This window comes from Desmodus rotundus, chromosome 1, assembly GCF_022682495.2.
Source record: "Desmodus rotundus isolate HL8 chromosome 1, HLdesRot8A.1, whole genome shotgun sequence".
NCBI classification, from domain to species: domain Eukaryota; kingdom Metazoa; phylum Chordata; class Mammalia; order Chiroptera; family Phyllostomidae; genus Desmodus; species Desmodus rotundus.
The window spans coordinates 122,610,617-122,636,703 of NC_071387.1; the positions used below are offsets into that span (position 1 = coordinate 122,610,617).

A 26,087-nucleotide genomic window follows, 5' to 3' on the forward strand; every position below is an offset into this window, starting at 1 on the left:
GACGCTGGCCGCCCCACTCTCCTCCCAGAGCCCGGAGTCGCTGAGCCCCTATACTCACTCGCTCAGCCTGATCCACGCGCTCCACTGTGTTGGCAACTTCCCGCTCCTGGGGGAGGTCTGGAAAGTCGGCTCCTCGGTGTGCACTTCCGGGTCCCATCTAGGCGGCTTGGAGGTCTAATCTCGATCACTGGTGCTCCAGGGACTGCTGGGCAGCTGGGTCCAGAACGGCGTGGGGGTGGGGACCTGCCTCAGTGTTTGTTCTTACCCCAGGAGGATTGTAAGAAGACGGGGCAGATTTCTCTATATGCCCTTTATCGCTTAAGTGGACCGAGGATCTAAATCGGTTGTTTCCTTTTCTCATCCTCTCTATCCGTGTGCACCCCATTCGCCGCCTCCACCTGACTCCTTCCCTGTGTTACCACCCACCTCACCTCTGTTCTTCAAAATCGCAGTTCAGGTTGACCCGCGGAGTCCAAATTCACTTTATCTAGGTCCTCAGTCTACCCTGTCCTTCTCTCCCTTTATCGCTTCAACCCAGCCCCTCCCAGTTTTGCCTGGAGTATATAAACAAGCAGGAGGAACACCCTGGTACCAACACCAATAGGAGGTCGAAAAGCCTTAGAGAGGTCCAGATCCAAAGACCCTATTGCGCCTGCAGTACAGGTTTGCCAGAGGCACACTTGATATGTTGTAGCAGGGAAAGGGGTTAAGGAAATTAGTTGTTTAAATAGCAGCTACCAGTTGTGGAGCATTTAAACTGCCATTATCTCATTAATCCTCACAACAATCCCATGAATTTGGTACTTTTTACTATCTCACGTGCAGAAGCTGCAATTAGTAAGCAACTAAAGGCTGCATTTGAATCCTGGAGTATACAAATCAGGGCTGGGTGTCTAATTGCACCCAGGAGGGACAATGAGAAAGACTGGGTAGAAATTTGTAGTACGTGCACGCACAAGAAAGACAGACACTTATAATTTTGCCCAAGTTATATATTTATAAACATGAATGAAATACAAGAGATTAACCGTTTTCTAAAAGTGAAGAGTGCATAGGATGCATCAGCAAAATAAAAAACTCCAGCATTATTTTCTTGCTAATTTTACAGGGCACCATCTGATTTCTGACTGAAATCACTCTTAGTCCTGGATTAAACAATGGTTCCTTCATGCACTCATGTTTTGAAAATGTGATGTCATATGATAGAAATTTTTTGAGAGACAGCTATCAGTTACTGACTCCAGCAGGGAGTGCCCATCAGGAGGCAGTTTCTACCACAGCCCAAGATGCCTGATGATTTCTCTAATCATATTTACTGGTAAATTCTCCAAACCCAGGGCATCCCACCCTGGGCAATGCTAGTTCTGCACTGTTAAATGCTTGCTCATTAATTCCCTCTTTAGATTTTACTTGTACCTAAACATGTCTTCTATTTTTATTGGTTTTATATTAGTATTTATATTAATAACTTTTTGGCACTTACTATATGACCAGCACCTTTTACCTGTTTAATTTTCATGCTGTTATTAACCATATTGTATAAACAAGAAAGCTTAGAAAAATTTAAGTAAAATTTCCAAAGTCACATAGCTAGTAAACAGCCAAGTTCAAACATAAATATGTCTAATTCCAAACCTATTGCTTTGACAACTAATCTGTTAGTCTTACTCAGTGGATGGCTTCATTCATTTGATTAGGCTAACTGTACCCTTTGGCTAGCACTGAATATCATAGAGCCTGGCAATTGTGTTACTGAATGAATGAAATGATGGATGAGGTTACATTTCTAGATGTGAGAATCCCATCACACTTTACTCAGATGACACTCCAGAAATCTCTTTTACACTTTGCTCTTAAATTTCATCAGTTTCCTCCATACTATTCCTAGGGTGAGGCATTTCTCCAGAGGGCTCATTTATTAACCTGAAAATGCCATACCCTTTCATCTGTAGTCCCACTGACATGCTCTTGACTGAAATACTCTCCTTGCTCCTCTTCCAATATACCCCATATCTCTCCAGTTTCTAGATACCCTTGCTCAAGCCAAAACCTAGGAATCAAACTTTATTTTCCCAATACCTGCTTTGCTCCACTGCTGTAACAGTTAACAGTAAATCTTGGTAAAGCAGAGGTAACAGTACATCTTGGTAAAAACACATGTCCATCAGCAAGTTCTAGTTAGCAAAAATTAAGAGCATATTTGGGCATTGAAAAATGGGTATGTAAACCTAGTAATGGGAGTGGGGTGGGTTGGCAGGAGATAGAAATTTGGGAGTTTTGATCTGTGGCCTGACATTGTCAAAATTGTCTAAGGCTGTCTGAAGTAGGGGAGGTCTCTGACTAGCTCCCCAAAGTTATTGGAATAGTTTCTCCTGGTATCCCAGAAAGCTCGGAGAGCTTTTAGGATCAGGTGCAGACTGGTAATAGCGAACCACTGGGGTGTAATGAAATGAATAGCGATCAAAGAAAACTTCTCTGGTTGGTATCTAATACCAACTTCAAAATGATGAAAAATTTTAGGGCCAAACAGACCTGACTTTGAACTTGCCATGTGACCCTAACAAGTTCTTTAATCTCTCTATACCTCAGTTCCTCTGTGAAATGAAGCTAGTTCCCTTGCAGAGCTGTTGTGAGGATTAAGTCTGAATGTGTACATACATACATGTACATGTAGGTGGGTGGACAGGTAGAAGATAAAATCAGGTGTTTCTCAACTATTATTCTTTTTCCTCTCCAACATCAACACTAGAATGACTAAGGCCACAAACTCATAACATACTGTACCAATAATTATCATCAAGCTTAAAGTAGCCTGGAGGATATTTGGTTTCTAATTTTTAAAAATGTTTTATTTTTTAAAAAACACACTCTGCCTAGTTCTACTGAAACTCAAATGATTTACTCTTACTTTATGTACTGACAGCATCCAATTGAATAACCCTTTAAATCCTAAACATTCAGGCTTTATTCCTCAGGAGTTCTGTGGAAGAGCAAGTTTCCAGTACACAGGAGAGTGATCTACTCTTGTTGTGAAGCAGGTTTCTGGAAGGAACTGAGTTGTAGCCAGGACAGTGATTCCAAGATTTCCAAATGCTTCTGGCTAAGGCCTTCAGATTTTATTTGAAACAGATTCTCAGAGTATCAAACACACCTTTATTCAAGTGGAGGTACAAAAGCACATTGCTAAACCAAATGCATACATGTGATTTTTATATATTCTGCTATTTAGAGATTACTTAGTCCTGTTTCATAATCATCGGAGTTGACTATTATTCTCTAAAGATTATACAGTCATTGACAGGAAAAAAAAAAAACCCATGCATTTTCATTTGCTTTTACATTTAGATCAATTGATTTAAATATCTACCTTGCCCTGATTAGATTCTATGCTTGCTGATGGCTAAGAGGTAAAATATAGTGGTAGAACTATCCTAGAGTTTAGCCATAAAATGCTTATAAAGCAAGCAATAAATTTGTATATATTGTTAAGAATCCCTCATGAATATTACAAGACCTGAACTATGAAGGCCTCAATTGCTGGGATGACAACTAGAATTTTAAATAACACTTATTCACAAAATATTAAAGCTTAAGATGGAAAAATATAATAAAATGCTTTGACATCATCTAAGAATTATGAACTGTTGCTAGGTGTTATGATGGTGACCTTGAAATCTGAAGCCAACATCTGTGATCACTTTTATCGATCCAGAAAATCATGTTCTTTTATATGGCCTGTAGACGCTAGTAAAATACAAAAAATGTGATAATTAATAAGTAATTATACACAAAGCCCCCACACTTCAAATACTGTCCTGGATTGATGAGGGCTGATTGGGCATGAAAATTCAAATAGACAAAGAAGCAATCTTAACAGTTAAAATTTTATAATACCAGGAATGTAACTGCCACTCTCTTGAGATACTACATAAAAACAGCAATATCTTTGTTGGAAGGCTGAGTTCTCTGCCTTATGAAGCTCTCTAACTTTTTAGTATATGATCTTTATGTTTTGCCATATCAAAAGCAGACCCAAGTATTTTGCTGGCTTTCAGTGGAAGTATATAAAGTTTAATTCTAAGCTCAGACATGCAGAGTACAGGCTGAATGAATGAATGTAGCTACACCACCTGGAGTCTTGTTGGCTCCCTGATGTCCTTATCCTCTTTCAGTGGGCTGTGGAGGCAGACAGGGCAGCTAAGAACTTGAGCATCACTTGAAAATGTTTAGCTGCCTGCCATAAACTCAGGGGAACCAGAATCCTTCATACATGAGTGAACAGGATGTGGAACTCCAATTCTTTTAAAAGAAGATGCTTTACTTTGGGAAGGACACCAGAACAGCAGCATCAAGTAGGGGTGGCATACTTGCTGGTGAAAAGCTTAAAACCAGGAAAGTGTCATTTGAAGGCGCTTAAGAAAATGGAGAAATTGACAGGAATCCAAGTGTTGTGGCTGGAAACAAATAGGAAGTATGGTCCCCAGAAAAGAGCAGGCCTAAGTCTATTTTGGAGAGAACTTGGGCTGAGAACAGCAAAAAAGCTAAATGAGCTACTTTCCAGACACTGATATGTTTTAACATTGGTGTAATACAGTATCTTAGGGAAGCTGTGAACAATACATACCAATTTCAGGAAAAATAAAAATGTTTATAGGCCATATTAAAATAAAAATAGCTTAAATGAGTTCCATAAATAAAGTATACATAGTTACTCACACCACTTACTAAAGAATGCCATGAGAAAACAGCACTGCATTCACCATGTCACTCCTCACCTAGATTCTTCTGCAATGAAAGACTGGGACTATATATTAACGATTTCGTATACAAATAATCAACAATTTTCTCTCCAGTATTTCGATGTTGAGTAAAGCCAGAAATATGGCAGTAAATTTTTGTTTGAATTATATCAGATTCTGGTCTGTTATAGATATTCTGATGATGAAAAAGACTTGGAACTCCTCTACTCAATGGCTTCTCTTGGGTATGGATTCTTTGATGTTGAATGCAGATTGAAATACGACTGATCTTCACACACGCACATTTATTACATTCATAGGCTTCTGCATGGAATGAATTTGATGCTGAACAAGGTAGTTTCTTTGACTGAAGGCTTTCCCACATTCATTACAGTGATGGAATTTTATTCCTGTATGAATCCTCCAATGATAACTAAGGTATACACATAGAATGAAACATTTACCTTCAATATATTCATAGGTTTTCTCATTGGTATGGGTTTGCAGAGTTTAACACTAATAGGTCTCCTACATGCCTCACATTCACAAGGTTTCTCTCTGGTGTGCATTCTCTGATGCTGAATAAAGGTTGAGCTCTGACCAAAAGTATTACCACACTCAGCACACACATGAACTCTCAGATGTTGAATGAGGCCTGAACTTGACTAAATGTCTCCCCATGTTCAATACATTCATAAGGTTTCTCTTTGGTATTAATTCTTTGATGTTGAACAAGTTGTGCTCTCTGACTGAGGTTCTTTTCCCATGCATCACAATCAAAGGCTTCTTCTCCAGTAAGGACTTCTTGTTGCAGGACAAGATCTGAGCTATGATTAAAACTTTCCTCATAATCATTACACTCAGATGATTTCTCTTTCCTGTGAATTTTGTGATGCTGAATAAGGCATAAGGGTTGACTGAAAGCTTTTCCACATTCATTACATTCATGTGTTTTCTCTCTTGTGTGAATTCTTTGATGCTGAATAAGATGGGAATTCAATCTGAAGTCTTTCCCACATTCATTACATGTATAGGGCTTTTCTCTGAGATGAACTCCTTGAGGTTTAATAAAGGTCATCCCACATTCATTGTATTCATAGGCTTTCTCTTCACAGTGAAGCTTCTGATGTTCCACCAGGTAAGAGGTATGGTAGAAGTCACTGCCGCATACAGTACACTTACAGGGCATCTCTCTGTGAATTCTCTGATGTTGAAGAAGGTGAACACTACGACTGAAGACTCTTTCACAATTGCCACATTTATAAGATTTTGCTCTAGTGTGAATCCTCTTATGCTGAATTGTGCCTGAGCTCTGACTAGATTTTTCAGATGATTCATAGGACTTATCAGATGCTTCATATTTATAGGGTTTTTCCCTAGTATGTATTCTTTTATGTCGACTAAGACTTGAGCTCTGACTGAAAGATTTTTCACATTCTTTACATTTGTAGGGTTTCTCTCTAGTATGAATTCTCTGGTGTCTAGAAAGGGCTGAACTCTGATGGAAGACTTTCTCACATGCATCACATTTATAGGATTTCTCCGTGGCGGGCATATTCTCACATTTAGTAAGGTGGGAGAGCTCCATTAAGCTTTCCTTATATTCACTACTCTGAAAATCTTGTGTGAGATTCACTGGTTTGTGTTTCTCAGCAGCTGAATTCTGGCTGAGGCTCAAGTCGTACTTATCAATGTCATCAATGTTCTGTATTCTAAGATCTCTCTGGTCTGTATTAAGGGTAGATTCCAGACTGAAGCTTTTTTCAGGTTCACTGCATTCATTGTTCTCACTGGTGAAAGTTTTCTTGCTGATTGTTATTTGCCTAAACTCTCTCTCCAGGAATAGAAATTTCCTTAGGATCTCCTGAAGCCTTTCTAATCTGTCCTCAGATTTATACACTTCTCTAGTCTCAGGAACTTGGGTGATATCCTTTTTGAGTCTTCCTACTCTTGCTTTGCATGAATGTACTTCTGAAATTTTCTGCTTAGGAATCAACAGCTTGTTCTCTTCTCTGGTTTCTGCATCTGATTCAATATATAAATAGAAAACGCAAATGTAATCTGTACACTGTGCTTAGAAAAAGAAAACTCAAGAGAGGAGAAAACTAAATAGTCTAGTTACTATCAGGATAAGAGAAGTTTATTTGCTCTAAAACACGGGCACAAAACCTCAATAGCAGATATAAGGGCATGAATAGAAACAGTGAGGTAGGATCCAGATGGTTCAGGGTGTGGTAGAAACACTAGGTACTTTCAGCAGAGTAAGAAAATAACCAATTAAGGTGTTTCAAAGGAGAAAATAGGAAAATACTTCAAAAGAATTATAAATAAGCAACTTGAACAGGGACCTATTGGATGATAAGGGACAAAATAAATGCAGAGAGTTTATCAAAACTGAAGGCAAAAAGAAAGAGTTCTCCATTTTGGGATACAGCTAGAGCTCTTCATTCCGATTGCCAAAAGAGCTACAGCTTGGCTCAACAACTGGACTAATTCCATCTGATTGTCTGCCTTACTCACCTGAGCAGTCATCCCTTAGGACTTCTATATTCTTTGTTTCCAGATCAAAGACCTGTAGATCTTGTTCCAGTTGAGAGATCCCATCAGGCTTGGAAATTGGAAATCCTGCTCATAGAGAAGGAAATGGGATGTGGCAATTTATCCCCAGACACCACACCAGCCACTTTTTCTCTTAACTAATGGTTAATGGAGAAAGTAAATTCTTAGGAGACATTAGGAAGGTCTGGAGAGTGAGAGTGGCGAATATGCTCTACAAGGAGCTCCAATTTGTGCTCTGTAACGAGGTGTGTTTAGGGGCAAGTTTATGACTTTTGGGAGCAATAGTATTCATTTAAATATTACTCAGACAAGGAATTTGTGCATGGGACAATTTCACAAGACTTATCATTATCATCCTTCACCTGCTGCCTACATACCAATCTTGTATTAGACCTAGTCTACAGTATTAGACCTGTCAAAATTGAGGTCATCAAAATATAACTTTGCTGGTCTGGAGAAAGGTGAATATTCAAGTACCTGTTGTATGGTGAGATGAAGTGTAGTAAGAGAATCGGTGAAGACAATAAATATTCCTAGGATCAATCTCAAGAAACAATTCATTTCAATCCACATGATTAAACAAAGAATAATATGACCCATCTCATCCTTTAGGAGCTTATGCTCTTTGTTTATTCAACATATTTATGGGGTATGCAAAGTATGTATGGGGATAAAGGGCCCAAGCAGATAAGGTCAATTCCCTCAAGGACCTTACACACTCTTAACTGCAGAGACAGATATAAACAACTATAGTATGAGAGTGAGGAAAGTGCATCTTCACACAAAATGGTCTCCTTCTGGCTTGCATAACGGACTGCAAAGATCTAATCTCTTTTAAAGTGAAAGAGGCAGTCTGCTTCTGAAGGGCAGAACTATAGTATGAAAGGGGCATTTTTTAATACATGTTCAGCCCAGAAAGCTTCTAGTAGCACACATACAAGGTCTAGCTCAAGCCTCTCATTTCCAAAAGCCTTTCTCTTCACTTACTGAATGTCTACAAAAATTATTACTTGTTTCTCTTATCCTGACATGTCACTATATAATGGAATTTACAGATTTTTAAATTGGTTTCAGATATCATCTCTACCTGATTTATAAACTCTTTGATGGTAGGGACCATATATCTTATATCTTGCACTTCTTTTAATTCATTTACTTAAGAGCTACTCAATGAGTGCCAATTTTGTGCCCAAGTGTCAATATGTAACTAATAACTAATGTTTTTAAAAGGGAACTGGGCCTGGAAAATAGGATAAACCAACAGCTGCCCTCTTGAGATTCCATGTGAGGGCCTATGAGCAGAGAGATCAGAACAGATATAAGACAGACATTTATTTACTATGTTTCTGAATTCCTGCGGGGCATTAATAGAATCCTTCTGGACACATATTTAGTTAAGGTCCTCCATAACAAATAAAGTAGTTTTGCAAGTTTCAAAAAACAGTGTGGCTTGAAGCAAGAACATAATTTACAACTTTTAGTTTTTGCAACTTTTAATTTTGAGATATCTATTAAAGTGTTTCTAAATATTTGATAACTAAAACAAATTTTATTTACTCTATATTGACACTTAAGTCACATATGTACAATAGAAAAGATCATCTTGATGTGGAATGACGGGTCTGATTTTAGTCTTGTGTTTAAGATAATGCAGAAAGGTGTAAGAGAAAATGCTTAGCAGACAGAAATATAAGACTGCAGTTCAGAAGAAAGTAGAGTTTGAGATATAGACTTGAAGCCACCTATATCATCAAAATACTAAGCTTTGGTTTACTAAGCAGTTGGTAGGCACAAAGTACCATGCCAAGAGCTGTACAAGTTTTCACTCACTTAATACTCACCATACCTTTATGAGCTAGTTACCATACTGTACCCTTTTACAAATGGGAAAACTAAGATTCAACGGGGTTACCTGTAATTGACTTCCCCAAGATTGTAAGGGGTTGAGCTAGGGCACAAACCCAGACAGTCTTATTTTAGAACCTTACTTTTAAATAATCTACAAGTTAAAAAAAATAATGATTGTGAGTAAAATCCATCCTTTCTTCCAAAATATGTATAGAAAGAAAACAGAAGACCAATATATTGATAATGGAATAAAAGGTAAACATAATAAAAAGAGCGGAAAAATAGTGATTGGAGAGCCAGTATCCAACGGTTTGGAGTCACAGATGTTTTAATGAAAAGGGATCTAAGAGATCATTGATGTTGAAGAAATAAAAATCTCTTTATAACAAAAATCCAAACTCCTAGGCATAGTCAGAGCAATATTCTAATTGAGGAGATTCCACTGTAAAGAAATAATTTGAACACTCTCCTAAAATTTTTGTTCGTATTAAAAAATCTGGTCTGTAGCCCCTATCACTGCTATCGCCCTTTCCAAACAAATGTTTGAGTAACTACTATGAGCCAGACACTTACAAATATAATCTGATTTACTTGGCACAGAAGGGTAGACATTATGTTCATGTTTTATAAATAAAGAAAATGAGTGTCAGTTTAAATATTTGTTCAATATATCACAGCTGGTAACTGGAACTCAATTTAATCTGTTTATATTCTTTCTAATCTACCACACTAGGGGTCACAAAAGCATTAAGACAGATTTTTCTGCCGTTAGTCTAAATGTCTTTTCATAAATTTAAGTCAAAACTCTGTACTTTCAAAATAAGCATGTACTTTAAAGTTTTTCCTCATTCAAGTCTCATCTAAAATTACTTAATTTTTTATTAAAACCTTTTAATTTTTAAATTTAAACCTTGACCATTTTCTAATTAAATTGATTTTTATTTAATCTGGTCTTTAAAAATAACATTTAAAATATACCTCATTTGGTTTGCTGCCTGTACTAGAGCTGTGTTAAGATTCATGCCTTTCTTCCTGGTCCTTAACAAATACAAAAATAAAATCTCTCCTTAGCAATTTTGTTCTTGGGTACATACCTATCATAATGAAATACATCCCTAGACAATTTTACTTCTTGAATTTACTCCTTTCTGCTCCCAAACTGTACAACCTTATGCCTTTCTGTTCAATTTATCACAGTCATTTCTAATTGTCACCAAAGTACAGAGCCATGAAAATATAAAATCACCATATGTGGTTTGACTAACTGTTCTAAGGCACAAAATAGTGAAAAAGAACATTGGTTTCAGAGTTAGATTTGAGTCCCAAGCCTGGCTCTGACCCTGCATGAATCACTTACCCTTCACTGAGCCTCAGTTTCCCCAGGTATAAAATAGAATACCTGCTCAGGCTACAGTGAGAATTAAATGAAATACATATAGTACCTAGTAACATAGTGGTTACTAAAGGAATAGTAAATAATTGTGGCAGTAAAAGACATTCTATAATAAATCATTTTGTCCTCAGGACATCAACTTCAAAAAGTTAGGGGGTGGGTGCCTAACATTCCTGACTTATCAGCTCACTTATTATCAAATAGAATTGTGATACACATGTTTCTAATGCTGTTATCTAATTAGACACCTGCCACACTGCCCCATGTGAAATGCAATATAGGCCTCTTTCCCATTCTTGATCTCGAGTGCTTATTCTTAATTTTAAGCACTAAGTCACAGATAACTTCCCTTTGGGTATGATCCTCAAGCCAGTAATTCATACATTGTTAACAGAATATACTTCTTTTTAGATTTGGTGATGAAAATTATGACTTTCTATCTACTTTCTCACTCTTTTATTCAGCTGTTCATATTCTGTATATTTACTACAACGTAGGCAAAGCACTTAACCAAAGGACCAAAGTTCCAATGTGTGTGACAAATACAACTCAGAGCCACTGCCATGGGAGTAAGATGTGAACTGGAAAGTAGGGCTGCTAAGTCAGGGACTAAATTATGTAAGTCCTTATTTTATAACAACAACATTAAGCTAAGTTAATTAAGTGTAGAACTTTACATTTCACATGGAGTTTGCTGAACCCACAAATATGAAAGGTCTTCCAAAGACTATAAAAAATAATTACTAAGAAGATGCTGCTGACTTGGTCACAAAAGCAAATTGAGTACGAGAATTTCTTGTATCCATTTCTGTCCAGTGAGTGTGCATGCGTGTCCTCTGTGTGTGAAGAGATGAGAGGAGATGGGATGAAATTCAGTTTAATAGCATACTGTGCTACTAGGTTGATTAAGCTAAGAAGTCTCTTTACTCCAAAAAGTAGACAGGTTAACTGTTGGAAATTATATAATTATTAGATAAAATTTACAGTATCTTACAATTACATATCACTTTACAGTATACAAGCTTGTTAAATATACATTCAATCTGATACCCTGAAATAAAGAAAATGAACTCTTTTGCCTTCCCATTTCCCCTCCATCAAGGACAGAGGTCACGAACACTTGATCAGGAAAGGTCATATAAATGCAGAACAGATTAATGCAGAAAGGGGACAAAGGCAGGACCTTGGAGGTGACCACAGGGACTTAAAGGAAGAAGACTAGAATGTTAAATATGAGGAAAGCCCAGGGGGTCACAGGACAGTTAGGCATAAGAAGGGGCAGGTCCTGTTCACTAGAGAAGGAGGGGAGTACAGTATATGTTCCACATTCTAAAATAACATGAAAAGATCATAACTGAAGAGCTGGAGTTGAACTTTGTGGTTCCTCAGAACACAAGTAGATGACCACCAACCATGGCTTCTGAATGAACTCAAAATTCAGGATACAAAATGCATCTGGTTGCAACGGAGGACTTCCTTGGCCCTTTACAAATTAAACAAAGGTCATTTGAGGAGCTGCAATTTTACATAGTGGTGGCATCCTGGGAGCATCTATTCCATCAATCAAGTGTAAAATCTTATAATCGTGGAAAAGGAGTTTCCGAGCGGGGACGAGCAATATCGATGGGAAGCCGATACTTGGGCCATCTCTTGGAGATTCCTGCTGAAAGGACTGCAAGTGTTTCTCCAGAGAAAGCACTTGCCTGGGTATGACTCAGGGCCGGGCAGGAATTCACACTATGAATCCGGGTGGTGGGAAGACGGAGAAGTATGCCTACAAAGATCAAAGAGCCAGGAATGGAAAACAGGCTAAAACCTTCCCCGTGGGCAGGCTGCCTCCCCACAGACAAGAAGACCTTTTTAATCCTGAGTGTAATCAAGGAAGACAAAGCAACAACCTGGATGCCACTAGCATAGGCAAAGCAAAAAAATAACAAAAGAGAGACAGAAAGAAAAGGGAAACTGTGACTAAATGCATATGTAAATAAAATAAACAAAAGCAGAGACAGGTCAAAAAAAAAAAAAAAAAAAGAGACAGAGGAAAAAGAGCAATGCTCACACCAAGGGAACTACCAAAAAAGCCCACTGATGCTTCTCCACAGCACCACAGGTTGCCTATCTCGGCTGCCTACTCTACCGTCCAAATGACAGACAAGAGACTTGGTTTAAGTCTAAGACTTCTGCTGCTTGGTATGAAATTACTTAGGATTATCATCTGGGTGACTCACTGAAATGTACTCACAGTGAGTCATGCCTTTAAATGAAGTCTCAAATTCTGCCAGTTTGGAGATGAATTTAGGGATCTTAAAAGGTGAGGGATTACTCAACAAGAAACATATAACCCTATCTTTTTAAAAAGGCATTTCTTCTTCCAAAGAAAATGGGAAAGTCAGATACAGGGGCACTGAAGTACTAGCAAGGAAAGTATCTGGTTGTGGGTTGGGAGGCCCTAGAGTCTCTCTCATTAAAAAAAAAAAAGAAAGAAAAAAGAAAAGAAAAGAAAAAGAAAAAAAAGAAAGAAAGGAAAGGTGAAAACTTAGGCAAAGCACAAGCAACTCTCCCTTTTCTAAAAGGAAACAGACACCCCACAAAAGCAGGAACCATTAACTCAGGATAAGGAATAGAATGTCTCATCTTGAAACCCCCAAAGGAAAACCACTCCCAGGGGAGATGACCTTAAAGATAGAGGATTCAGAGGTTCTAAGACCTGGAATCTGAGCCAAACTCTACTTTCTCAGAGACCTCACACCTACTCAGTAAAGAAATCCCAATAGACCAACTGAATAAAAAGACAGTCCTTACCCAGTGAGACCACGTTCCCATAATTCTCTAACATCACTTCTCTGTAGAGATCCCTCTGAACAGGGTCCAGGCATCCCCATTCCTCTCGAGTAAGGTGCACAGCCACATCCTCGAATGTCACAAACTCCTGAAATAACACAGCCTAGCTGCTCTCAGGAATGAGGCCACTACAGGATCATGGCCAGAGAATGATGGAGATGATATAGAGTCTCCAGTGTGTATTTATGTCAGGGCAGAGTGAGAACAGATTAGAATCTAGGGAATAAGGTCCATAACCCTTTAACATCTAATAAGCACCCATCGCAACACTAGGGCTAAAGAATAAACAGTGTTTGTTGGTGGTGTTTGGAAAGATGGAAAGGTGGTTTGTGCAAAGTCCAGGTCTCTGAAGAGATCAGTTCCGAAACTGGGGTGTGCTACTGAAAAAAAAAAAAAAATCCAGGAAAGGTTTACAGATGGGGTGAGGGAAGGGCCACACTCAATCAGCAGCAACAGTCCCTGAGGAAAAGAAGGTTCCTCAGCTCACCTGGTACCTGGCTGTCAGGAGTGCAGCTGCCTGGTCTCCTGGGCTTCCCTCGTGGGGAAGAGCAGGCACCTGGGGAACAGGTGGAGCTAAGGGAGGAGAAAGGAGCCAAGAGTGAGAGTAGCCCTTCCCCAGGGCTCCCTTACAGACGAGAGTCAGTAGGACCCTTCTTCAACATTCCAGTAAAATCAATGCATGCTTATCAGGTACTGAGTGTGTCTACTCTGCTTCTTCTCAGCACTTGCCTGTCCTGCTCACACATGTTTAGACCCCTGATTCAGGACTTTAAGCACTGTACCTGTTTTGCAGATGGCAAAGCAAAGCATAAGGATTTGCAGTGACTTGTCCAGGGCCATGGTTATTTAGTAGATTTCTGACCCTTTCCTAAACACTGTTGTACAAACATCACTAAGCCTTTCTCTTGTGAATGAGCACCGTCTCTGCAACCAGTGTGTAAGGCCCCTAAGAATAAGGAATGGCCATCTGTTTCCCCACAATCTTTTCCGCACTCCCACAATGCCCCACAGCACTCCATGTACCGTGGCACCCAATCGGTGTTGCTGACACACAAGTTATTTCACTGCAGTTGGCCATGAGTATTCTAAGACAAGATTCTTACAAAACAAAGGAAGTACAATACAATAAAAATGTTATTGTATAGTCAATATGTGACATGTATACATTCATACAGGCACTGTGCTCAACCAAGCACTGAAATGGGTGCTTTCTTAACCAAAATTAAATTAGTCACAAATATTGCAGCTGCAACACAATGCAGGTGGCAAAGCACAAAAGGTCATCACGGAGGGAAGACACTAAGTGAAGGGAAGGGAAAGACCCTAAACCTAAGAAGAAATGAAAGCCAGGCAAGGATTGTGAGATGCAGCAAAAACAGAGTATTTTAGAAATTAGTGTGGATGTGGTAACTGGGATGAAGCAAAGGTAGTATAAACGAAAAACAGCTGGAGCAGAGTGAGTGATTACGACTGAACTGAGTCACACCTGTCCCTCCCTTCCAGACCTCCCGCTAGGGGCCACCTTCTTACTGAAGTTCCTGGCCTCTCTTATACCAGGCCCCGAAGACCCTCTCCAGTCCCATTCTCCTGGATGTAAGGGCTCTCCCTGCCTTACCCCCAGTGAATCCCTGTTCCATGTCGGTGTCCTGCACGAACTGAGGCTCTGGGGACAGACCCTCAGACTGGGTCTCCAGAGACTGAAATTGGACCCTTGGTGATCCTGCCGCTTCCTGGACCGATATTTCCTCCATCCCTGTTTTGGAGGCCAATGACCATCACTGTGGGGTGAGATTAGGAGAGATTATTGTAATAAGTTAAAATGACCCATAACGTAATACCCTCAGGACTTAGCAACGTATCTTAGACACTGTAGATACTAAATAAAAATTCGATAATGATTACCCAACTAAATTAAACGGATTTGACGGAACCTTTTAAAAAATCAAGAAAGTACAATTTAATACGGTAAAGATTTCTGTGGAAAGTTTAAAATATTTAACATTTACAAACTTCTTTCAAGGCTCAAGTTCCTACGCAGAAAAATATGCTAGTTATGACTACTCGTTATTTTTTTAAGCGCAGACTTCTTAGAAATTACTTGGTAACACTCTGTCAGCCCACTGGCAATTACTAAATGGTTCTAAGAACAAAATTCCACTTATGGGATCAGACCCTTCGCTAACTTAGGCGAGGCAGGCAGGCCTTTTCCCACAACCCTGACAGTAACCCGGAGAAGAGCTGCGATTCAAACAGGTTTGACTGGTGGTGTCCTTCAAACCCAAGGACGCCACAGGGTCCTGTCCCGTTTACGCGACAGGGTCTCTCCCCCTTCCGCTACCCTCAGAAAGGACCCTCGCGCCGGGTTCTCCGAAGGCCTCTCCCAGCGCTGCCCTCCCCCCACTTTCCTGTTAGGTGAAAACATGGTCTCAAAAGGGAGAGGCAGGCCACAGATACCCAGCTCCCACCAAGGCACTGTCACTGGATCCTGACAGAGGGATCCTCAGTCCGCGGAGCAAACCCGGACAGAGGAGAAACAGGCCCTCGCTCCACCGGCCCGCGCTCTCCAGGGTACGGAAACCGCCGTAGGCGGGACCGGGCGCCTCCGCCTCCTCTTCCTCCCCGTGAACCAAAACAAGGGGCCGCCCCACCGCGACCCCAGAATGCCTTCCAGAGACTCACCCGAGTGGAGCAGCGGCCCAGGCTGCCGTCCAGTCGCAGACACCCTTGCTCGCGGAGCCACCCCGGCCTTTCGGGGGATCGCTCTACACCACTGGGAAGGCGGTGCTTCTCGGTGGCACTTCCGGAGGCGGAGTCCGGAGGGCAGGCCCCCGGATGCAGGCCTTGGATGAAGGCCCCGGATGAGGTGTGGGAACCACCAAGGCTAGCTTGCAAGGCTTTTCTCCTCCTAGCTTGCCAACCCCGCTGGGTCGCCTTTGTAACCAGTATACCTGTGATGACTGACTGCCCCGGACTTGGGCAGGCGGCCCCGCTGGCCCTTCCTTGCTTCAGCCAGTCGTCGAGACTCCCTGCGGGGTGGTGGGCAGCACTTCCGTATATCGGGAGGTGAGGAAGAATGACAGACCTAACTCTGGTCAGATTTCCCTGAGTCAGCCGGTCGGAAACTAACACAAGGGCACAGAATATAGAATACACCGACTAAAGAGAGGATTGAAGGCTCTTTGGTTATAGAATGTACACACACAAAGTCGGGGATCGGAATCCACTAAGGTTCTTGAGGGAAGGAAGGGGCGTTGGGCACACTGCAGTGGAAGAGAGAAACTGAGAATAGAAGAGTGTCACGTTCCCGGACAGACAGGACTATGCAGAAACCTGGATAGATACAGCACGGTGAACTGGGACAGTCAGGCCGGAGTGGAGAAACAGAACCCCCTAGAGCATTATGATGTCATGGATTCTTAAAGAACGTGGTCTTGTGAAAGTAGATCTGCTAGGGACTAGCCAGTCTCTTAAAGAATAAAAACAGTGATTTGAAAGGGATTTAGATATTACTTCTTTATTTAAGCTCACACATCAAATGTTACCCTTTAATGCTATTTGAGAACAAATTAAGTATTTTAAAAAACCGGAAGCGTGGCATTCTATACATTTTTTTTCAAATTACAGTTTTAGAGACTAATATGCCTTCCCTTTATCTCCTTCTTGAGTATCATTGGCATCAATCCCTAGCAAAGAGTGGTAAGACATGGTAGCTACTACTTGGCTTCTGAGAAAAATTTTCTTCCAATAGTTTTTCAGAGGACGCAACAATGGAAGGTGGAAACAATTAACCAGCTCATAAAATTTGTGATTTTTAGTTTAAACTATATAGCTTTAAAGAAAATGTGTGTGCAACTGAGCACTTCGTTAATTTTTCCCTATGCCTGCCATGGCACTAGGCATGGGTAAATACAACAGAACTAAAATGTTCACACCAGAATTGATACGTGCTCTAAATGTGGCTGTGCCCTCCCAACTGCTTTGCCTGCACCCGCACCATCATCTGAGAACTTACAGCATGCCTCATCCACTGGACATACCTTTAACTAAGGAACCCGTTCTATCATCAAGAAGGTATGGCAATGAGCTTGAAACCACAGAATTCATGGTGCTTACTCATCATTCAGAAGCAGCCAGCCTGGCAGAACTACAGAAAGGCATGTATTGAAGACTTGGCTAAATTGCTGATATGAAATACAGCACCTTGTATAGCTGGGGATACGGTATATGCACTGATACACACTGAACCAATAATAAAACATGGTATTGGGTCTCCAACATAAAGACTACAGGAACTAATGGGTCAGAATAGTGGTGGCCCCTATTACTGTCAACCAGTAATCCATTTGTGGAATGTGTGCTTCCCACTTCCAGACCTAGAGTCTGCTGGCTTATGGTCCAGATTTCCTAAAGAACATGTAGGAGATACCTTGTGTTCTCCTGAACTGGAAACTGAGCATAGCACCCGGCCACTTTGGGTTCCTTGTGCCAGTAGATAGATAGGCGAAGAACAGAGTTATATAAATGCCCCCACAGTCCCTGCCACACACACTATATAAATGGAAAAACATACCCAGCCAGCTGCATTCAATAACCTACCTTCAACCACTTTAATGTAAAAATAGGGGTGGAGGTAGAGGGAAGAGGGCAAGTTTATACAAAGAAGAACAGCACAATGCATAATAATGTAATGGCACTTAGAGATGACCTGGAACACTGGACAGAAATATGAGGAAAAAGTTCTAGGCATATGATGTCGTCAAGGAAGACCATAGGTTAGCCAGCCAGCTAGCGCTAAGGATCAAAGACATACGCAAGTGGATTATTGAACAGTCGTGGGGAAGTAGGAAGAGAAAACAATGGCAACCACAGCAAAGTCAAACCTCACATGGAATGGAACGTTTTTCAGGGCTTGGAATGTTATTCACAATACTACCTAGTCACTGGTAGCCTCTGTAGCAGGGGGCTGTTCCTTTTGTGGGCTTCCACTGTTGTGCTCAAAGTTGTCTTGGAACCTAGAGTGGTGTCACAGGTATCTAAGGCCCCAGTTACAGTTTTATTAAAGATGAAGTTTCATGATCTACTTATGAAGTAATGATAAAAAATAATAAATATTGTGATGACATTCTAACAACAAAAAAGCCTCAAATTTGACTTACTATAGTAATCCATTATTGTTATTCTGAAAATTTCCTGGAAGCCTTAGACAAGCTCCGAATCTTAAAATTTCTAGTACTGGAAAGAATGCCTGTTACCCATAAAGCAAGTATTTGAAAATACACCCCAAGCAAGTGGCAATGCATAATCAGGGTCCCCAGAGCAGAAACAACTCTGCCACGCCGTCCCTTGCTGTGCCTTGATCCCCTGCAGGATGCCTATAGACCACGGAAAGCGGTCCTCTGCCTCCATAAAGCTCACACCCAAGGGCCAGGGTGCGCGTGACTCGCCTAACTGGGGGGAAAAGTGGCAGCTCCTCCACTCCAGGCCTCCCACTGCGAGGATTGCCCTGTTTTTCCATCTGTAAGGGCGTCCCCCATTACGGATGGAAGAACAGGGGGATCTTTGTAGTGGGGAGGCCTGGAGGGAGGAGCCGACGCGTTTCCCACAACAAAGGCCAGTGACTGGGACACCAGCCCCAGGGGTACGAGCTCCATGGAGGGTGAGGACCAATTCCTGCAAGATGCAGGCGTCCTCCAGGGGTCAAGGGAAGGCATGGGCAGTCTCTAGGTGAGACAGGGTGCCTGGGCCCTGAGAGAGCCTCCGGGAAAGCAAGAGCCCTGGCCCCAGAGGCTCCTGTTCCCTCCCCGGTCTCCTAACACGGGACCTGGACCTGCTCGCCCAGGCCCAGGTTCACCGAAGGTGAATGCCCTTCGCAGACACCAAGGACAGGAGGCTGCCACTTTCTTCACAGAGAAGGGGGTTCGAGCTCTGGGGGACTGAGGTGGAAGCGGTAACACTCCCTTCTTGGGTGCTTTAGACCGACGTTAAGAGAGTTGAAGCCGCTCGGTCCAAGTCTGCCGCCTGGGGGAGGGTGGGGGAATTTCCGCCAAAGCAAGTCTCATAGCTGTGGTGGGGCGGGGGCGCAGACCTGACTCCCCATCGGGGCCGTGGATCACGCCCGCCCAGACCCGCTCCACCGGGTGTGGAACCATGGCCGGCACCCCGTCCGGGCCCCAGGTCCCTAGTTCTTCCCTGGCACTCTGCCTCTGGGGGGGCGGGGTGGGGGGGACCGGCTCTGAAGTGTGGTCCACCGGAAAAGGCGCGGTCCTCTGGGTGGCAGGGAGGGCTTCCAGTTCCCCGGACATGAGCTCAGGGGCCCTGGGAACCTGGCTTATATCTCAAGGGTGGGGTATATTGCTCCGAGGGAGGCTTGTGTTGGGGGGGGCCTGCCTGCGCCTGCGCGGCCTGGAGTCTTGGCCCAAAACAAAAGCCATCTCCTGGGGGCCTCCCCCCTGTTCTTCCATCCGTAAAGGGGGACCCCTTTACGGATGGAAGAACAGGGGGATCTTCGATCTTCGCAGTGCGGGGGACGGGACGGAGAGGTCGGCGGGTTTTCCGCCAGGTGGGCCAGTTGCTCGCACCCCGGCCCCATGTGTCCGGGCCCCATGGAGGCAGAGGGTCGCTTATCGCGGGATGCAGGTGTCCTGCGGGGGTCAACGGACGGTGGGGGAACTCCTCGGGCGAGAGAGGGCGCCTAGGCCCCCAGAGAGCCCCCGGAAAAATGCCAATGCCTGGCCCTGGTAGCTCCAGTGGCCTCCCCAGGCTCCTGCCATGGGGCCTGGTCCCGCTCGCCCTGGCCCAGGTTCGCCCCAGGTGAATGCCTTTTGCGGACACCAAGGACGGGAGGGAGCCCATGCCTTCATGGACAGGGGTGTTCGAGATCTGGGGGACCGAGGTCGCGGCGCTCACAGTCCCCTCTCGCGTAGTGTACCCGCAATTTAGAGAGTGGAGGCCGCTCGGTCCAAGTTAGCCGCCTCGGGGCAGGGTGGGGCAGTTTGAGCCAAAGCCAGACTCTTAGCCACCCACACGGGTCCCAGGCCGGGGTCCCCCCTGGAGAACCCGTCCTTTGGCGTGGGTGCCGCCCGCCTGGGCCCGCTCCACCTGGCTTGGAATCGTGGCCGCCCCCCCGCCCCGGCCCCAGGTCCCCAGGTCTTTCCCCGGGCACCCTGCCTCTGCAGGGGGTGGGAGGGCTGCTGGTAAGTGTGGTCCACCGGAAAAGGCGCGGTCCTCTGGGTGGCAGGGAGGGCTTCCAGTTCCCCGGACGTGAGCTCAGGGCCCCTGTGAACCTGGCCTGATATCTCAATCTTGGGGCACGTTGCCCCGAGGGAGGCTTGTGTTGGGGGGCCTGCCTGCGCCTGCGCTGCCCCGCGTCTTGCCCGAAACCAGTCAGCCCTGGCTTGGACAAAAGCCATCTCCTGAGGGCCTACCCTCTGTTCTTACATCTGTAAAGGGGGACCTGGACGGAGGGTTCTGCGGATTTGCCGACACGTGGGCCAGTTGCTCCCACACCGGCCCCATGTGTCCGAGCCCCATGGGGGCAGAGGCCCGCTTTTTGCTGGATGCATATGTCCTCCGGGGGTCACGGGATGGCGTGGGCCCTGTCCGGGCGAGAGAGGGCGCCTGGGCCCCAAGAGAGCCCCTGGAATATGTCCATCACTGGCCTGCGTGGCTCCAGTGGCCTCCCCAGGCTCCTTCCATGGGGTCTGGTCCCGCTCAGCCGAGCCCAGGTTCGCCGGAGGTGAATGCCTTTTGCGGACACCAAGGACAGGAAGCCGCTGACTTCTTCACAGAGAATGGATTTCGAGCTCTAATGGAGTTAGAGCCACGGCTAGCTAGTTCGGGCCAAGATGCGGGGCGAGTAGGCGTGCAGCTGGCACTGGCACCAGAAGTCTCCCGGGAGAGGGGACCTCCCTTCCCTGGGGCGACGTTCCCCTCTCCTGAGGTCCAAGCGGTCACCCTTCCTTCTTTGGCGGTTCAGCAGAGACAAGAGGGTTGAAGCCGCTGGGTCCAAGTCTGCTGCCTGGGGGCACGGTGGGGGAGTTTCAGCCAAAGCAAGGCTCTTAGACGCCCAGGCAGGCACAGGTCTGACTCCCCACGGGAGAACCCCTCAGTGGGCGTCGTCCCGCCCGCCTGTACCCACTGCACCTGGCGCTGAACAGTGTCCAGCAGCCCGTCCAGCTCCCAGGCCCCTAGTTCTTCCCTGGGTACTCTGCCTTTGCGGGGGTGTGAGACTAGCTCGGAAGTGTGGTGTCCGGGACATCCCGCGGTCCTCTGTTTGGCAGGGAAAGCGTCTTTTTACAGTCACACGGATGGGTTCTCTCAGGGGTCGTCAGGTCTGCCCTCAGCCTCGGTGGCTAAGAGTCTTTCTTTGGCTGAAACACCCCACCGTGCCCGAGAGGGCAAACGTTGACCTAGCGGCTTAAATTCCCTAAAGTCTGTGCTAAACCACCCAAGAAGAGAGTGTGACCGCTCTGACCTGTGTCCCCATAGAGCTCAAACACCCTTGTCCTTGAAGGAATCGTTGGCCTCCTGTCCTTGGTGTTTGCAACAGGCATTCACCTGTGGTTAACCTGAGTCCGTGTGAGCAGGACCAGGCCCCCTGATAGGAGCACGGGGGAGGCAACAGGAGCCTCTGAGGTCAGGGCTCTGGCTCTCCCGGGGGCTCTCTTGGGGCCCAGATGCCGTGTCTGGCCTAGAGAGTGCTCATGCCATCCCTTGATCCCCCGCAGGACGCCTGCATCCTGCAGGTAGCAGTCCTCTGTCTCGATGGAGCTCGGAGCCTGGAGGCCAGGTTTGGCGTCACTAGCCTAACTTGTCGAAAAGGTTCTGGCTCCTCCACTCTAGTCCCCGTCACTATGAGGATCGCCCTGTTTTTCCATCCGTAAGGGGTGTTCTTACGGATGCAGCAAACAGGGGAGACCCCCGGGAATAGTTTCAGTTAGAGCCACGGCTAGCTAGTTCGGGCCAAGATGTGCGGCGAGTAGGTGTGCAGCTGGCACTGGCACCAGAAGTCTCCCGGGAGAGGGGACCTCCCTTCCCTGGGGCGACGTTCCCCTCTCCTGAGTCATCATGCCAGGTTATCATTTCATATAATAAAGACTGGGTGATGATCAACTCCTTTAACTTGACCTTATGTGAGGAGAACTGTATCTGTCCTTCCATTCTAAATGAAAGCTTTGCTGGATAGAGCAATCTTGGATATAGGTCCTTGCCCTTCATGATGTTGAATACTTCTTTCTTGTGCCTTCTTGACTGCAAGGTTTCCTTTTAGAAATCAGCTGACAGTCTTATGGAAACTCCTTTGTAGGTAACTGTCTCCTTTTCTCTTGCTGCTTTAAGATTCTCTCCTTATCTTTAATCTTGGGTGATGTAATTATGATGTGCCTTGGTGTGTGCTTCTGTGAGTCCTACTTCTTTGGGACTCTCTCAGCTTCCTGGACATGCTAGAAGTCTATTTCCTTTGCCAGATTCGGGCAGTTCTCCTTCATTATGTTTTCAAATAAGTTTTCAATTTCTTGCTCTTCCTCTTCTCCTTCTGGTACTCCTATGATTTAGATGTTGGAAGGTTTAAAGACATCCTGGGGGTTCCTAAGCCTCTCCTCATTTTTTGAATTCTTGTTTCTTCATTGCGTTCTGGTTGGATGTTCCTTTCTTCTTTCTGGTCCACACTGTTGATTTGAGTCCTGGTTTCCTTCCCATCACTGTTGGTTCCCTGTACATTTTCCTTTATTTCACTTTGTATAGCCTTCATTTTTCATCTAATTTGTGACCATATTCAATCAATTCTGTGAGCTTTCGGATTACCAGTGTTTTGAACTGTGCATCAAATCAGTACAAAGAGTTAGGTTGGCTATCTCTTCGTCACTTAGTTTTTTCTGGAGCTTTGATCTGTTCTTTTATTTGGGCCATTTTTTTTTGTCTCAGTGCACCTGTTATGTGTAAGGGGTGGAGCCTTAAGTATTCACCAGGGCGGGGTAACGCACCTGGGTGTGCTGTGATGCTGTTTGTGGGGGAGGGCTCCGAGAGGGAACAATGGCACTTGTTCTGCTCTCTGCCAGTTTTCAGTCACTTGCCCCACTGTTCACAATCAAATTGGGCTCTTCTGGTACTGATTCCAGGTGGGTGGGTTTGTGCACAGTCTAGGCCCCTTTGGGTCTCTCCAATGAACTATCCTGTGAGGCTAGGAGTTTCTCCTGCTGCTGCCTCAACCCCCATGGGTGTTTTCAATCAGAGGTTTGAGGCTTTATTTTCCTGCACTGGAGCTCTGGGTTGTGCGGTCTGTCTCGCTCCCCAGTTGTTCCTCCCAGTTTATCTGCGCTCGAATGTGGGACCGCCTGGTCTGCAATCCACTGCCTCGCCGGGTCCACCAGCTGCTGCCTTGCCGTGAGTCCTCTCCACCTGGCTGCCCATCTCCTCCCCTCCCACCGGTCTGGATGAATGTTTCTTCTTTAACTCCTTGGTTGTCAGACTTCCATACAGTTCAATTCTGTTAGTTGTGGTTGTTTTTTGTTTTTAAATTTGTTGTCCTTCTTTTGGTTGTGCGAGGAGGCACAGTTGTTTATCTACACCTCCATCTTGGCCAGAAGTCTTATTGGAAATTTATATGTAAGTTTGTGGCATCTATGCTTCTAAAGTTATTAAAACCTAAAACTGAACTCAGTATTTTTTAAAAATAATATTTTATTTATTTATTCTTAGATAGAGGGGAAGAGAGGGAGAAAGAGAGGGAGAGAAACATCAATTTGTGGTTGCCTCTCATGCACCCCCAACTGGGTACCTGGCCCACAACCCAGGCATGTGCCCTGACTGTGAATTGAACTGGGAACCCTTTGGTTTGCAGGCCAGCACTCAATCCAGTGAGCCACACCAGCCAGGGCTGAACTCAATTTTGCAAAAAAACTATATGTACATGGATGAATGTAACCTTGAAAAGTCACTATGGAAACAACTTGACTTAAGCTATACAGAGTATTGCCTAAATAATATATGGCCACTTCACACAACAAGCAATAAATGGTATATAAGTCTAGAAGTTGTATGGCATATAATACCTGCTATGTAGTTATGTAGTCTTAAGTACTACTATCTTGATTTAATGAAAACTCTTTGCTAGATACATATGCCAGTCCTTTTATTACTTCTTGCATTAGAGAAAAATCAACTAGATGAATGCAAGTTATTTTGACTTGGGTGCTATAACGTGACTTCAAAATTCTAAATGGGATTTAGAGGTATAAAATACCTCTAAAAGTACAGCTTGATATTTCTGTTCTATTTTAAAAAATAGTATCAGCATTTTCATAGGAACTTTTCCTATGCATACTACATCCTTAAAATATATTTTAACTTATTATTATAACTTGTTTGCAGAAAGTTGTTTTTGTGAGAAAAAAAATGTATATATGTAGGTGTATATATAACCCAGTATACATATGTGTGTGTACATAAATAATGTACAAATGTATAAACACCTGCCTGTCCTAGGCTGAACTGCATGCTGATTGTCTTAATTGCCATGGAACAGAAATAGCAGAATATTAACTAGGACAAATCAAAGGCATCCTTTTTCTTTACTTTCTCTCACAAACAATGCCACACCGCTGAAAGTGGGCTATTTTGATGACTTTTTGATGAGTCCTGGGCATTAGGGGTTCATAGATATGTATCAGAGGAGTAAAGCATAGAGTTTGCAGGAGTTTCTCTTTTTTCTATCCTCAGTGTAGTGATCACTCTGTTCTTTAGAATGGCCCCTGACTCAGTATATTTTAGTTGGGATCAACACAATCTGTTAGTCCCATCAGTTCCTATGTACTTGAATAATTCTTTGTAATGCCAGGGGTCTCAGGCCCCATTTAGAATAATGTCCCAAGAATAGCCCATAACAGAAAATAAGTATGTTTTCTTTCAGGCAGTGTTTTTGGACTTATCAATAGTGAGCACCAGTCCTTCCTATTTGCTAGCATGAGATGGTGGCTTCAGTATTTATGAGCCCCTGTAGGGGTAGGGAGGACGAGAGTAATTATTTCTTCCTAAGTTTGATGTTCAAGTTCAGAGAGAGGCTATGACCTACCTAACTCAAAGTAGCATAATAGAGTAGAGAAGAGACGCGGTCAGCAGGAAACAGGTACTATCTGTTGAGTGTCCTCTTCATAGGATCGACCAATCTACGTGTCACTTTATCTCACCCTCAAAAGAACTCTATGAGGCAGTGCATCCCTTAGGAGCCAGTCAGAAAAACAGGAACCAGATGATTTTTGTTTGTTTGTCTGTTTGTTTGACCAAAGAGATTTTAATGTTAGGGATTTGTTTAACAGCTGCCAGAGAAGTGAACATGGAGAAGAAGACCCCTAAATTAGAGCGCAGAAAATAGTTCTCTCTTAGGGCTAGAGAATAAAGGCCAGAGGTTGGAGTTACTAGAATGTGGGAGTTTGGACTAGGCAGCACAAGACTTTCTGTTTTGTCTGGTCCACCCAGATGTCTTCATTCCAAATCTCAGGGTCTCATTCCTTTCCAATCAATGCCCTAACTCTCACTGTAAAGATTTAGCAATGCTGTAAATTCAGTTTACATTGTAATGATGCATTCCACAGAGTAGCTACCAGAATTAAGAGATTCATTTAGAACTGCCTTTGAAGTTCTTGGGTTCTTTATCACTTGAGATGATTTTTTTTTCCCCCATAATCATCCCATTCCATATCCTTGCAGTCACT

At 43.8% G+C, this 26,087-nt stretch overlaps 3 protein-coding genes across 10 annotated transcripts in view; 1 reads left to right on the top strand and 2 right to left on the bottom strand.

Moving 5' to 3' along the window:
• The window catches only part of TMEM225B (transmembrane protein 225B), a 38,120-nt gene extending 37,929 nt beyond the window's left edge, over positions 1–191 (bottom strand). For all 3 annotated transcript variants that reach the window (XM_045204423.2, XM_045204422.2, XM_024571526.3), the window contains exon 1: positions 59–191. The gene's annotated coding sequence lies outside the window, so the exon portion shown is untranslated. The remainder of the gene's footprint in view (positions 1–58) is intronic.
• Positions 192–985: 794 nt separating this feature from the next.
• Positions 986–16,176, bottom strand: ZNF655 (zinc finger protein 655). 6 transcript variants are annotated; one of them, XM_071219267.1, is made up of 6 exons: positions 16,060–16,176; positions 14,996–15,158; positions 13,868–13,953; positions 13,342–13,468; positions 7,260–7,364; positions 986–6,764 (listed from the first exon to the last, which is right to left on the bottom strand). In XM_071219267.1, the coding sequence occupies exons 2-6, from the start codon at positions 15,129–15,131 to the stop codon at positions 5,377–5,379; spliced, it is 1,842 nt and encodes a 613-aa protein (XP_071075368.1). In that variant the 5' UTR covers positions 15,132–15,158; positions 16,060–16,176; the 3' UTR covers positions 986–5,376. The 6 variants fall into 6 exon arrangements, with proteins under 6 accessions (XP_071075368.1, XP_024427191.1, XP_045060377.1 ...); XM_024571424.3 differs by lacking the exons at positions 986–6,764; positions 7,260–7,364 and adding an exon at positions 11,484–12,313; XM_024571423.3 differs by lacking the exons at positions 13,342–13,468; positions 13,868–13,953.
• Positions 16,177–16,221: 45 nt separating this feature from the next.
• ARL14EPL (ARF like GTPase 14 effector protein like) overlaps positions 16,222–26,087 on the top strand; it is a 52,579-nt gene continuing 42,713 nt past the window's right edge. Inside the window, exon 1 of the mRNA XM_045204445.3 lies at positions 16,222–16,443. The gene's annotated coding sequence lies outside the window, so the exon portion shown is untranslated. The remainder of the gene's footprint in view (positions 16,444–26,087) is intronic.

Excerpts from the sequence above, each read along its gene's own strand:
- ZNF655 (XM_071219267.1), bottom strand. The coding sequence starts at position 15,131 with ATGGAGGAAATATCGGTCCAGGAAGCGGCAGGATCACCAAGGGTCCAA. Across the intron at positions 13,954-14,995 it reads GGAACAGGGATTCACTGGGG|CTCCACCTGTTCCCCAGGTG; the intron begins GTAAGGCAGGGA and ends CTCCTCCCTTAG. Across the intron at positions 13,469-13,867 it reads TCCTGACAGCCAGGTACCAG|GAGTTTGTGACATTCGAGGA; the intron begins GTGAGCTGAGGA and ends GTGTTATTTCAG.